The 13,777-nt window shown below is 41.9% G+C and overlaps 1 protein-coding gene across 1 annotated transcript; it reads left to right on the forward strand.

Annotated features, from left to right (window-relative positions):
- Positions 1-2,019: 2,019 nt before the first annotated feature.
- Positions 2,020-10,074, forward strand: NME5 (NME/NM23 family member 5). Its single transcript, XM_030459193.1, has 6 exons — positions 2,020-2,082; positions 2,964-3,136; positions 5,616-5,821; positions 6,217-6,317; positions 7,315-7,433; positions 8,405-10,074. The coding sequence occupies exons 2-6, from the start codon at positions 3,002-3,004 to the stop codon at positions 8,489-8,491; spliced, it is 648 nt and encodes a 215-aa protein (XP_030315053.1). The 5' UTR covers positions 2,020-2,082; positions 2,964-3,001; the 3' UTR covers positions 8,492-10,074.
- The last annotated feature ends 3,703 nt before the right edge of the window (positions 10,075-13,777 follow it).

Consider the following 13,777-nt stretch of genomic DNA (forward strand, 5'->3'; position numbering starts at 1 on the left):
ATTATTTTTAGTTGATTACCTGGGAAAAAAGTGCACACAAAGAAACTGCAAGAGATTATGTTAGTGGTGTTTTATGCAGATACTAAGTTAAACATTTCTTTTGTAATACTGAAGTATTCATGCTGAGAAAGCCTTTTTCCTGCTAAATCTAAGCTAGGGCTGTCAGGCTTCTACTCATTGGCTGAAAAGAAACACTTGCTGAATGAAGTAAAAACAAATGGAGAACTCTTACCAGCTGTTTTTGGGTTTGCTTGTTGTTTTTTTTAACTAAAACATGTTTATCCATGATCTCTGTGCAGTTGCAGTGCTTACCAAGTCCTGGAACTAAATACTGAATAAGGTGTCAGTGAAACAAATGGCACATTCCTCTATCAGTGAAGGAAAGTCTGTATCTGAATTACTTTTGTGCACTTGGAACCCTGTATGTTTTAAGGTGACTAAACCCTTTACTCTGATTTTTAAACCTATGCCAAACTGGTTGCAAGGAAATAATTGCATAATGTCTTTTCTCATTTCTATTTTTACATTGTTTGTATTAGTCATGAAAAAGATTAAGACAAGTGGATTTTTCTTACACTAAAACAGTTATTGCAGTAAATTTGCCATTTCCTCTGCTAACCAGGGTGCAGTGCCAGCATCTGTGGCTCTTAAAGTTTTTTGTTTTTTTTTTTCCCCATCTTTTCTCATTTGCATCTACTTTCAGATTGATCTCATTGAAAAACTGAAGCCTATGTACCTGTGTCATGACCTTTGTATCACCTCAAGGACCCAAATGCTTTGGTCAGTTTCATCCACGCTCACCAGAAGTCTACACAGCTCCTCAGCTCTCACAAATTTTGAGAAATCAGTAAGAAGAGGGGATGAGGCCCAAATGAGAGGAGGTTTGGCTCCAGAGCCATCTGACTGGTTATCAGTGCCCTGGGCTGGTCCACACCCCGATAGCACGGGGCCAGCTGGCAAGTGGTTGTCCCCAGAGCCAGCGGCAGCGTGTGCTGCCCGGGGTAAACAGGGTGGGTGGGAGGCGATACTGGAGCACCCAGCACTTGTTCAGCTTTCAGGCCATGGGGCAGGCTACAGAAAGGAAGATCACGTCAGACAGATGATGGCTGTATCAGATGATGGATGATGGCTGTTCCGCTTGGATAACTCCAAGGGAAGCAGCACTGGAGAGCTGGGGAAACGAGGTGTGCTGGGAGCAAGGGTATTGGCACAATAGTGGTGAAAGAGATCCCCAGGAAATACAGTTGCTCTGTTTATGGCTCACCTCATTATGATTTAACTCAGAAAACAGCAACTGTTTCTTATTAGATTTTTTTTTTCTTTTTTTCTTTTTTTTTTTTTTTTTTGGTCATAAAAGTGAAGTAGCACTAGCTAGACACTGGAAGTTCATTAAAAAATGCTGGAAAACAGTATTAGGGAGCTGTAGATTGAGGTACATCTGGTGTGGCGGAAGCCCCGGACCCACTGGTGTTGGTGAGGCATGTAAACAGGGACAATAAATATCAGTATTTAAATAACGTAAAGAATGGCTTGTGTGCTTTTTTTCCCCCCCAGTGAAGAGTGTTGCATCAGTTTACAAACATTTACTGCGAGATTATGCCTTCCTCAGCAGTCCTGAGTGTAAGAACACTATAAAGCTTTTATTGTCATGGAGAAATTAGTGGTTTGGTTTGGTTTGGTTTGGTTTGGTTTGGTTTGGTTTGGTTTGGTTTGGTTTTGATGGCTCCCCTCAGATCACGCTGCTTTCTTCCTCACTCTCCTACCACACAAGGTGCTCGTAACCCGGTAAATGCGGCCCTTGGTTGTTTGGCCGCAGACCGCGCCTGCCCCGTCCTGCTGAGAGCCAGGGGCCGCCTCTCGCTGCCCTCACCCGGCGGCTGCCGCCATCTTCGGTCCCTCCTCCCGGCTCCGCACGCAGCCGAGGGGCTCGGAGGCCATCTTGTGGCCGCCCCGCTGCCCGCCCGCCCGAGGAGGAGGCCCCGCTGTCGCCTTAGCAACGGCGGCGGGGCGGCAAGGTGCGCGGCACAGCCCGGCCGCGGGGAAGGGCCCAGCGGCGGCGGGGACGGAGCGAGCCGAGCTGGGGTATGGCGGCTGGTCCTGCAAGGGGAGAAGGGGCTGAGCCCGTCAGCGGATCGGGCGGTGGGGAGAAGGGAGTTGTCTCCTCGTGGCTTCATAGAGTCCGGGGCTTCTCCAACAGCCCCTGTCCGTGACAGGGAGCTCCTGCCCAGCTGCTCGGGGGGGTTGTTCTCAGCCTGATTCCCAGGCTCAGGCAGCCCGGGCGTCCTGTGTTCAGATCTCCATCTTTTTCTTCCCTACCTCTTCAATTTTGAAATGAGTGAGGAGTGTGAAAAGGTGCAGAAAAGATGACCCCAGCCGAGAAGGCAGGTGTAACTCAGCAGTTACCTGGGATTTTTGCAGCAGTGAGCGGGCCAGTCCGCTGTTTTACCCATCATCTGCGGGGAGATCCGCGGCTCTGCCTGGAGGCAAAGCATAGAGAGGGAAAAAGGTTGTAAGTGGTTACAAGTCACTAGGAAACTCATCTGCACTTGTTCCTGTATTCACAGAAGAGTTTTGTATTCTAATAGCTTCTAATGGCCCGATCAAACCAGTTCGAAGGCTAGTGATTTGTCTTGAGTCCATAAATCTTAACAAATAACAATTGAGAAATACCTTTAGGCTTACAGGTGGAATAGATCCGGGTAGGAAGTCCCACACCACAATCCATCTGCATGAGAATTTGGATTTTGGGTTCGGTGGAACACAGGATGGGTGGCTGGAGGATGCCAGGTGAACCTGGCTTGCTCTGGGACATAGCAAAACGTATGATAAAACTTCTCTTTTTTGTACACTGTCCAAGTTAACCAGTGAAATACTAGAAATAGAATAGTTTGCATTTTATGATTAGTTAACAACATTTAAAATAAATAAGGATAAATAAATATAAGGAGCTGGTGTCATTGCAGTATGAAAGGAGCTCGTGGATTCTAATTTAGAAGCCGAGATGGAGGAGGAGGTGTCAATGCCTGAACCTCAGATTCTTGTGGAAAGAACTTTGGCCCTCATCAAACCAGATGCTGTTGATAAAGAAGAAGAAATAGAGGATCTCATTCTCCGATCAGGATTCTGCATCGTTCAGGTAACAGACTGTGTGTTGGGTAAAATAACTGCGCTTTATAAGCAAAAAAGTTATTTATCTTGACTTTTCAGCAGTTATGCCAGTAATTAAAAGCTAGTGTGTCAAAAAATCAATTTATCTGTTTCCAATGTCATCAACTACTACTGCCAGATTCTGTAAACATACCTGTTATTGGTGTATGGGCTGGAACAGAACAAACTATTTTGCTGACAAAAAGAAAATACAGACTTTGTTAATAAACTCAGATTTAGCAAATAAATCTAGCAAATATGTGGTCTGTCTGAAGCAACTCACTGGCAAATGTATTGTTCTGGTATCACAGGGTTTCACACAGCATGTATTTGCCAAGTGGATGCACAGGGAATTAATTTAATTACTTGGCTGGCCAGTTGAGGTCTGACCTATTTTTTTTTGTTTCCACTGTTTTTAATGTTAAAAACATTAAAAATGGCTTTATGGGTATTTAAGTGCATTTCATTCTAATAGACCTTACCAAGCTTTTCCTTTTAAATTTTGGCCCAGACACAGTGGCCATGGTACCTTTAGCACTAGAATCAGACTCTATGCTGCTGGGAAAGAGTCTAGAATGTGATTTTTCACCAGGGATTGCATCAAGACAACCCTCGACGTTAGCTAACAAATCTATTCTCTCATTTATGGGGCTGTTTATACCCTCACTCTTTAAGAGCATTTGAAGGAAAAATCATTGCAGGAATAGGAAATAAAACAGGAGCGCTGGGTGGAAGCGAGGGGTACAGCAAAATCTTCAGCCACGAGCTAGCAACGCTGGAAAAATGAGTTGGTTTGGGGTTTTGTTTTGTTTGTTTGTTTTTTCCTCGTTTTCCGCTGGCGTTCCCAGCCCCGCAGGGATGAGGCAGAGACCCCCGAGCCCCCCCGAATCCCCTCGGGCCCCTTCCCGGTGAGGCCGCTAGGGGGCGCTGTGCCCTCGCTCCTGAGGGCGTTACAGGCACAATATAAAACGATACAAATGGCACCGAGTTTCTCGTGTTTATTTAGTTGTTTGCTTGTTTATTTGCTTGTTTGATCATTTATTTTAACGGCAAGGTGTTTAATAGCGACTCCTGATCTCTCCAGTGGCACAGATCTCTCTTTCGGCACTGACATTCTCAGGAATCTGAATTCGCGGTGCCCCGTTGCCCAAGTTTGGGCTCAAATCATAGAATCATAGAATTGGCTGGGTTGGAAGGGACCTCAGAGATCATCAAGTCCAACCCTTGAACCACCGTTGCGGTTGCTAGACCATGGCACTGAGTGCCACATCCAGTCTCTTTTGAAATATCTCCAGGGATGGGGAATCGACTACTTCCCTGGGCAGCCCATTCCAATGTCTGATCACCCTCTCCATAAAGAAATTCTTTCTAATCTCCAACCTAAACCTCCCCTGGCACAACTTAAGACCGTGCCCTCTTGTCTTGTTCAAAGTCGTTTGGCAAAAGAGCCCAACCCCCCCCTGGCTCCAACCTCCTTTCCGGGAGTTGTAGAGAGTGATGAGGTCTCCCCTGAGCCTCCTCTTCTCCAGGCTGAACACCCCCAGCTCCCTCAGCCTCTCCTCATAGGGTCTGTGCTCGAGTCCCTTCACCAGCCCAGTTGCCTGCTTTGGACCCGCTCCAGCACCTCAATCTCCTTCCTGAACTGAGGGGCCCAGAACTGGACACAGGACTCAAGCTGTGGCCTCACCAGAGCTGAGTACAGGGGCAGAATCACTTCCTTGGACCTGCTGGCCACACTGTTCCTGATACATGCCAGGATGCCATTGGCCTTCTTGGCCACCTGGGCACACTGCTGGCTCATGTTCAGCTTCCTGTCAATCCAGACTCCCAGGTCCCTCTCTGTCTGGCTGCTCTCAGCCACTCTGTCCCCAGCCTGTAGTACTGCATGGAGATATATAATAAATAAGGTGCCTGACAAAAGTTGACTTCTCTTTTTTGAGACTGCCCAATGCTTTCTGATAACTTCCCAAACTTCTCCTCCTCCAGGGCACCTGCAGGCCAGGCAGCTATTGTGAAAGTCATAAAGTACTGAATGAAAAGCAGAACAATTGCATGATTAACAGTGTGGGCTAAAGAGAAAATTATTTAAAAGTAGAACATTGTGCTGGAGCAGCTGAGGAGCCTGCCCTTGTAGTGCTCTTCACTGTTTCTTTGCTGTGTTCTGACTGTACTTCAAGTCATCCAGAAGTTTTTAAATGCTGTAGTTTGTGCAGGGTAAAATTGTATCTTGCTCAAGTGGACTGTTTGCCTACTTTATTTATTTGGAAAGCTCTTACTCTTTGTTTAGTTACTATCTCAAAGAGGATCGGATATGGGAGATTCAGATTAGGCTGGACCTTTAGTCAGTGCTTGTTCTCCTGCACTTGAAGATATGACTGCACCAGAGCACTGGACCTTGTGTGAGGTACCAAGTGATGTTAATTTGGCAAGCTTTTCTTTTTTTTTAATTTTTCCTTTTCCATTTGTAGAAACGGAAGCTCCAGTTGAGCCCAGAGCAAAGTAGCAACTTCTATGCAGACCAATACGGAAAAATGTTTTTCCCCAATTTAATAGCCTATATGAGTTCTGGACCTTTAGTTGCTATGGTTCTTGCCAGACATGATGCAGTTTCATACTGGAAGGAATTGCTTGGACCCACAAACAGCCTAAGAGCTCAGAGAACTCACCCTCACAGGTAATGCACTGATTGGCATTGGTGGAGTCAGTAGGATTTTCTCTTTACTGAGATAGTAATTATCTCTTTTTTTTCTTCTTTTTTTTTTTTTTTCTTTTATTTTATTTTACAGTAAAGATACAGATTTGGAGTTGCTGGTTAACTCAAACTTTTGTGTAATACAGCTTTTCACCTTCAGTGTTTTATATGTAAAGTTCACCCATTTTGTGGAGAAAACTGAGTGCAGAACATAAATTTTAGGCAGTTACTTTGTTTAAAACCAGAATCAAGCCATTACCTTGTTAATTAGTCCATTTATATTGCTTTTGTATTCTTCTAGACTGCAGAAACTTGAAGAAATTTGCAGTTGCCTACCAAGCAGTTCTTTCTCTTGTTTTGTTTTCTTTTTTTTTTAGCTTAAGAGCCATCTATGGGACTGATGACCTGAGGAATGCACTGCACGGCAGTGCCACTGTTTTCTCAGCAGAAAGAGAAATCAGATTCATGTTTCCAGAAGGTAAAATAGCTCAAATAATCCAGTCTTTGGGAGGGTAGTGTCCTTCTCATTTATTACTTAACTCAGTCCAGATTCTAGCTATAATTGGATTTAGAAGGGACTGGGTTTGTTCTCTTTATGAGAATGGTGACTATGTATAAATGAGAATTTTGTGCTTACAGAAGACACCAAAATGTATCTGAGGAGCCATCAGGGGGACTGCTTCTCCTTTTCAGGTTCTGTGGGAGGGGAATTAGAGCAAACAGAGCTGGTAAATGAGGAGAAATGGGGAGCAATTATGCTTCAGCACCTCTTTCTTGCAGTCCCTGGTAGCTTGGGAAGACAGACTCTCTTCCTGGGCTCAGGCTGAGTAATTCCTGTTCAGGGGCAACTTGATGCTCACATGATGGTGCAGTTCCAAAGTGGAGTGCCAGAGAAATGGGCCACAGACCCTGGAAAAGCTGGGGAAATACCTCTTGTTTGTAATGCAGGTTGTCACTACTTTCTGACAGAAAGATGCAAAGGAAACTCTGCTAGAAAAGCTTGTCTGTTTCTGTAAACTGCATCAGTTAGTTGAATAAAAGGTCATACACTTCCCTACAAACCTGACCCATTATAAACCAAGTCTCATCCTCTCACCCAAATGACAAAGCTGGACCTAAGCTGGGATTTTTAGGGTCTTCAGAAACCAGCTATATGCTGCAAGAAGGAAGTACTTCACATGGGATATATTGTTTCTCTCCTGTTCCCAGTGCTTTTTCAAGCTTGTAGCTTTTTCCCAGATGATATGGTTTCCTTCCCTTTCATAATTATCTATAATTAGTAAGATGACCTCAGGGACATTGTAAAAGGGCTCAGGTAGTTTCCTAGGAGTCTGTTGTGGGAGAAGCTATAAAATCATTATGCATTATTAACTTATTAAGGAAAACAGCAGCTCATATATAAACAGCCTTTGAAAGAATGCCTCCTTAAAGCACTCTACAAGCTGCTTTCCAACACCTGTGGTTATTTTTTACAGTGATCTTGGAGCCAATTCCAACTGGACAAAGAGCCAGGGATTACTTGAACCTGTATGTAAAGCCTACATTACTGGCAGGGCTCACTGCCCTCTGCAAAGAGAAGCCAGCAGATCCAATGGTGTGTACAGTAAATCAGTATTTGGGATAGATTTACCTGGTGATAGTAAAGTCCCTGTAGATGGAAAAGCTACTTTTTTGTGTGTGTGTGTGAAAGAGCTGTGTTGTTTTCCCTCCTTGCTAATGAGCCAATCAAACATTAGACTTTCAAGAAGTGGATTGGTTCCTTAACAGCTGAAATGAGGGCCAGGAATTAAATCAATAAAGCCTTGATGACATGACAGGGGTTTTAACTTCTACAGAACTGTTTCTAACACGTAGCTTGTAGAGATAGCTGGAAAGGTAAAGGATGTCAAAATGAAGGTTTTTACTTTATCTGCTGTTTCTGAGGTGAGTTTGAGATAAAATAGCTCTCATACAAGGACATGTTAAAAACTTTGCAAGTGGAGAAATTGAGGCAAAGGGTTAATTTGTCTGAGGCCAGGCCAAGACAATTGCAGATGAAATTAGAGCTCACCATTCCTACATCCCACACATTTATTTAAGTACAATTAGCTGAAAAACTTTGAAAATTAATTGCAAAAAGTAACCACATTTTGTTTTGAAGGTTTAAGTACTATAAGGGGATTTCAGTACAGAAGACTGGCATATTTATTGGATGATTATTAGATAAAGTAATCCTTGATTAAACAGTTTCATGTATATAGTACAGACTCGTTCCAGAACAGAGTTGATTGGATTATTTGAAGTATGGCTCATATATACACCATGACAGGCATTCACAGGCTAAGTGGTTTCCTTCAGGCCAGTGTGAATTGTTCAAGAGCAATATAAGCTGTGATGATTTAAAAGAACATTTTGAAAAAACAGGTAGTTTGTACATCTGGTTTTTCTGAAAGGTCTTCATTTCACAGCACAGTCAGAGAGTGTCTGTGTCAGTGGTTTCAAATTATACTTGTAATATTCTTCTGTACACTTAATAGAGAAGAATAGAAAACAATGGGGTTTTTTATTGTTTTGTTTTCTCCACAGATTTGGCTTGCTGACTGGTTGATTGAACACAATCCTAATAAACCCAGGCTACAACATCGAATTGCTGAGGAAGAGTATCAAGGGTGAGAGCTCAGTGGAAACTGCCTCAAGCATTCCAAGTTACACTGTTTTCATTTTCAGTGTGTCCCTGGCTATGTAACCAATATCTGAAGTATTGCCATAACTACCTGTGTCTTCATGGATACATAACCTTATATTTAAGTAGGATGTTCTAGTAGCTCTTGAACTGACAAAGTGAATGTAGAATTACATGATAAATGTATGGGGTCAGGTAATTAGAAAAAGATAAAATTCTCAACAAGTGTGGCTTAACTGCTATTTTCTCCATTCATCTTGTTTTGGCTGACTGAGGAGAACAAAATTATTTACAGCAGTGCAAATTCCCAGTTGGTATAAAGCTGCCCTGTGCTTTGTGAAACAGAGCCATGATTCAGCATTTTTTCAGCAGACAAAAATTCCATTATAAAGAGAGGTAACTGGATGTAACTTAGGAAACAATTGTTGCAGGCATCTCAGTATCCTGAGAATTGTAATTGCTAATTACATCACCCAGCTAAGGTCACTCTTGAAGGTGATTCCCTTGAACCTGATGTATTCTGTCAGAATGTCATTTGAAAGACCTATTTGAAGATATATTGAATGTGCATTTCCCAACTCAGTGGCAAAAGGCATGGTACTTAAAAATCAGTCTTTGATTTCCATTAGAAGTCACAATAAGGTGTATTTTGGTCAAGGACTAATGCTGTTTTCCAACATTTATTTGAAGGAAAGGTGCTTAAGGGGAATAGCTCACTTTAAGGGTGTTTTTTGTGTTCTGCTCTTAGGAGTTACTCTGATGTCTGGTGTTTTCCTTGTATTGCTGTTTATTCTTGAACTTTAATGTCTTCTATTTGAGAATTTTAAGAGAATGGGTTAGGAGCCCTACTATTCAACAGGCAATGAGTTAATCCCACACCTTTTCTAAAGTAACTGAACTGTGGTGGTGCTGAGGGGGGGAATTTTGAGCTTTTTAATTATACTTGCACAGTTAACTTCAAGCTTTGTACCATCTTCTGGTTTGACTGGTTAGGATGGAGAAAGCAATTTCATTTTCACAACTCTGAAATATTAGAATGCTTGTCTAATACTAAACAAACAAGCAATTTCATAATTTGTTTCATGAAAAGACTTGCTCCCTCAACTTGAGTAATTGCCATAAAGCAAAACTCATTTGTCTGTAACATTAAACGTTGTTTAAATTAATTATTTATCTTAGTGGATAAACAAGTCTCTGTGGAATTAACCACTATTGCCAGCCCAGAGAATAAACATTAAGAAATCTGGTCCCTACAATACCAAGACCTAAAACTGTTGGGAATTTTAGGAAAAGAAAAAATAGAAAGTCCAAACCCTCAACTATGAAGAAAAAAAATGAAGTGGTTAGAAATACAGTAAACAGATCTGTTTACAACTATTTTTTTTCCTATAATTATTGTCCCCTTAGGTATCTGATTGTTTAAATTACAGGACAGTTGTGCTTTGTGGTTTCCTGTCAGCCAAACTAAAATCCTAGTGAGTTTACAAGACATTCTCTTGTGTTTTGTTTGTTACTATGGTATTTGCTTACTGATTTTAATGTGCTGCTACTTGGCAATAAATATCTCCTTTATGTTACTGCTGGAGTTTTCAGTTTTGTTTTTGTGAGTGACCCATGTGATGTTGTACCTATGGAGGATCATAACTTCCAGGAGGAAAGGCAAGAACAGCTGATGTTGCAACTGTTTCCTTTATAACCCAATATAAAGCTCCAGTCTATAAGGGATTTATACTCCAGTGTTATAGAGCTAGCACCTTCAATTGCTGGTTGATGTTCACTTCCATACTTCTAAGGGAGAGGCAGAGAGAGAGAAGATCTCTTCATCCTTTGGGTGCCATCCTGACTCACTGTGTCTGCACACCGAGGGCAAGTTTCAATCCAGGAAATCTCACAGCTGAATTCTTGAGGAACCCTCAGGGATAAGTAGGATGTGGGCAGGTCAGCCCTGGGAATACAGACTGCACAACCAGCCCAGTCCCTTGAGGGAGCTGTGACACCACAGAAGAGGCTGTTGAAGCTGCTCATGTGTCTCTTGGTCTGCAGCTTTTTATTTGGCCCAGGGTGGTATAGGGTTGAACAGTGTTGTAAATCTGTACCACAGAAAATGTGGGTTTGGGAAAAAAAAAAAAAAAAAAAAAAGAGGAACTGAAAGATATCTTACTCTTTGGTGTTAGGAAGGTAAGGCATTCTCTGTAGGAACAAGCAACTTGTCTTTGCCATCTGTTGAATCAAAATAATCACCTTCCTATCAAGTTTTATTGGTATTTTTAACTGAGGGAGTTTTAGTTTTACTATCTTAGTGCTGGAATAGAGCTATGTCCATAAAACTAGTGGTTCAGTCTGTTCCCCATAATTCAGTTTTTGCAACAGACTTTCTCCTGGAATGTTGCTTATCATATGCTTGCTATCACCTGCACTGGAAGCTATTCTTGGAACTACACAGATTGAGCCAGTGGGATTGTTCAGTCTTCCTGTCTCATAAGGGATTTATTATCTTTAAGAGCAGTTAAAGTGCCAGGAACCTTGAACATGCTTTAAAGATGTCTGAAAACCTCAGTCAAAGCCAGTTCCCCCCTGCCAACATGGCTCAGCTCACTTGAGCATGTCAGACTATAGAAATGAACTGCTGTTGAGAGCTTGGGAACTCTAACCAAAGAAAAGGAGTTACATGGGAGTCTGGAAACCCATTCTTTCTGGAAACCCATTTTCTTTCTCAGATAGGAAAAGGAGAGGGTTAGTCAGCCTTCCTTCAAGTTACTAATCTTGACTGTCCTTTGAATAGCAGTTGTCTGAGCAAAATTGGTACATTAATGGTAAACTGATGGGTCATTTTCTTATGGCAGTATATGAAGGGATGGAGTGACTCAAACTCTTATTTTTCAGTGCCACATTAGAATGACAGGTCCCATGTAAAGGCACAAGGATCTTAGTTAATTTTAATTCATTATGTTGGACCAGTGAAATCAAGATAATTCATGTGATTTTGAACAGCAAATGCTGGTCATTTTTTGGTACTACCCAACAACAGTGCATGAAAACATTGTGTTCTTTCAATTGAGTAATGATTTGTATTTTATTGGGAAGACTCTTCGTACATCAGCAGAATTAGAATCGTTTTTGCAGTGTTAATTCTTTTAGATAGCAGTTTATTTGTTCTTGATGATCTTTAGATGCCAGTAGATTTGTTTAGATGCCAGTAGATTTCAGGCTTCTCTACCAATTACCTCCTGCTTTGCTTTCCTCAGCTCAAACCAGCACAGCAATGTTGCAAGGTCCATCACAGGAAATCCATACTTTCTGGAAAAACCTGGCCAGTCAAAAAATCTTCTGGAGTCTCTATGAGTTCCTCTGGGTGTGGAGTGTGTCAGGAGTGTGATGGATATGGGGACTCTCCCTTGGAGGATGCCTCCTGTCAAATCATTGTCATGCTGCCTCCTGCCAAGTGATGGCAGAGATGCTGCCAGAAGCTCAGGGGAGAGCCCATTGTTGGTCTCCCAGACCAGAAATGAGGATTGTTGTAAGACTAAGCAGTTGGTGAAAGGAGAAGGCAGCTTGCAGACAAGTGGGTGAATGATACTCTGATAATGATAACACTGAAGGATTAAGAATTCTCGTAGGTTTACTGCTTGTGAGTGTTTTACAGCTGAGGGAGGTGATGCTTTGATACAAGGTATGTCATGTAGTGGTGTGCTGGGTATGACTACAGTTATCTTGAGTGGCATCCTGCTTCCCCTGAGAGTACCTGACTGCCTGTTCTGAGGCATGGTTACAGAAAGAAAGAGAAAGAGAGGAAGGAAGGGAGGAAGGAAGGGAAGAAGGCAAGAAGGAAGAAAGGAAGGAAGGAAAAAAGAAAAGAGAAGAAAGGAAAAAAAGAAAAGAAAAAAGCAAAGGAAAAAAAAAGAAAAGAAAGGAAAATAAAAGAAAGCAAAGGAAAAGAAAAGAGCAGAAGAAAAGGAAACGCGAGGAAGAAGAAAGAAAAGGAAGGAAAGCAGAAAAGGAGGAAATGGGAGGAAGAAAGCGAAGAGAAGAAGAAAAAGAAGAAAATAAGGAAACATGAAGAAGAAAGGGAAGAAAGGAAGAAAAGGAAATGCGAGGAAAAAAGAGAAGAAAGGAAGACAAGGAAGAAAAGGAAAGAAGGAAACACAAGGAAGAAAAGGAAGAAAAGAAGAAAAAAGGAAATGTGAGGAAGAAAGGGAAAAAAGGAAGAAAAGACGGAAAGAAGGAAAGAGTAGAAAAGAAAAGACACTAGTACTGTATAGGCACCTTCTTTCCATCACATTTATTTAATTTAAGTGTCTTCTCACCCAGTATCTCTGAGTCAGCCTGGATGGATTTTATGTATTACAGGAGAGAATTGCTGAAGGCAGCTGGGTGCAGTCTCTGAGCCCCAGAATGCCTGGGCAAGCCATCTCTTAAGAACTCACCCAAAATCCCAGGGAATTTTTATGTGCAAGAACCTAATTTGACTCTAAATACTCTTGGCTTTAGTAAACTACTCTGCAAACTACCCATGTTATCTATTTATAGTCAGTGCCTAAGGTCTCTCTGCCTTGCAAGGGGACAGTTGGGTTTTTGTTACATTTCCAGATTCTGCACTGATTGTCAGGTTAGGAAATTCTGCACTTCCAAAAGCAACATCTTATTGCTATGCTGGCTATGGGTTCTTATCTCTTTTAGGTGTTGTAAAGTTTTTTTTCTTACTGGGTGGCATTCCTGTTGCAGTGTGAATGACAGCAATGTTTTGTCTGTATTTAGTTTTGTGTCAGGCCTCATATCTCCATGTGTGAAAATTCCCAGAAGTATTTAACATACACACGTGGATTAATCTCTTGTGTGCCCCTTAAAGTACTTTACTCTGGGCCAATATAAAGAAGTCATTACAGGGTGATGTTTAAACTTCTGAGATTAACACAGTCTCTCAATTGCACTTACTTATTTTTATAATGTGTAATTTAGCAACTGAACCGTGCAAACTTATGGCATGGCAAGGTCTTCTTAAACCCCGTGGTTCCAACTGTGCTTTCATATTGCTTTGTTGTAAATCCAGAGCAATTCCATTCTCTTTGTTGAAAGAAAGAAGGAAAATCAGATCACTTCTGAGAGCTGCTCAGCTGGTACATCACACATGTGTCTGAAATGTATTGTCAGATGTTGGCAGAGCACAATCTCCATTCCTAGTGAAAGCAAAACGTTTGTGGCAGTTTTTTCTGGAGCCAGATTTGGACAATACCATTTTCTGCATGCAGAACACTTTGTCATTTGCCATTTTGTGGAGG

Source organism: Calypte anna, chromosome 13, assembly GCF_003957555.1.
Source record: "Calypte anna isolate BGI_N300 chromosome 13, bCalAnn1_v1.p, whole genome shotgun sequence".
In the NCBI taxonomy this organism is placed as follows: Eukaryota; Metazoa; Chordata; class Aves; order Apodiformes; family Trochilidae; genus Calypte; species Calypte anna.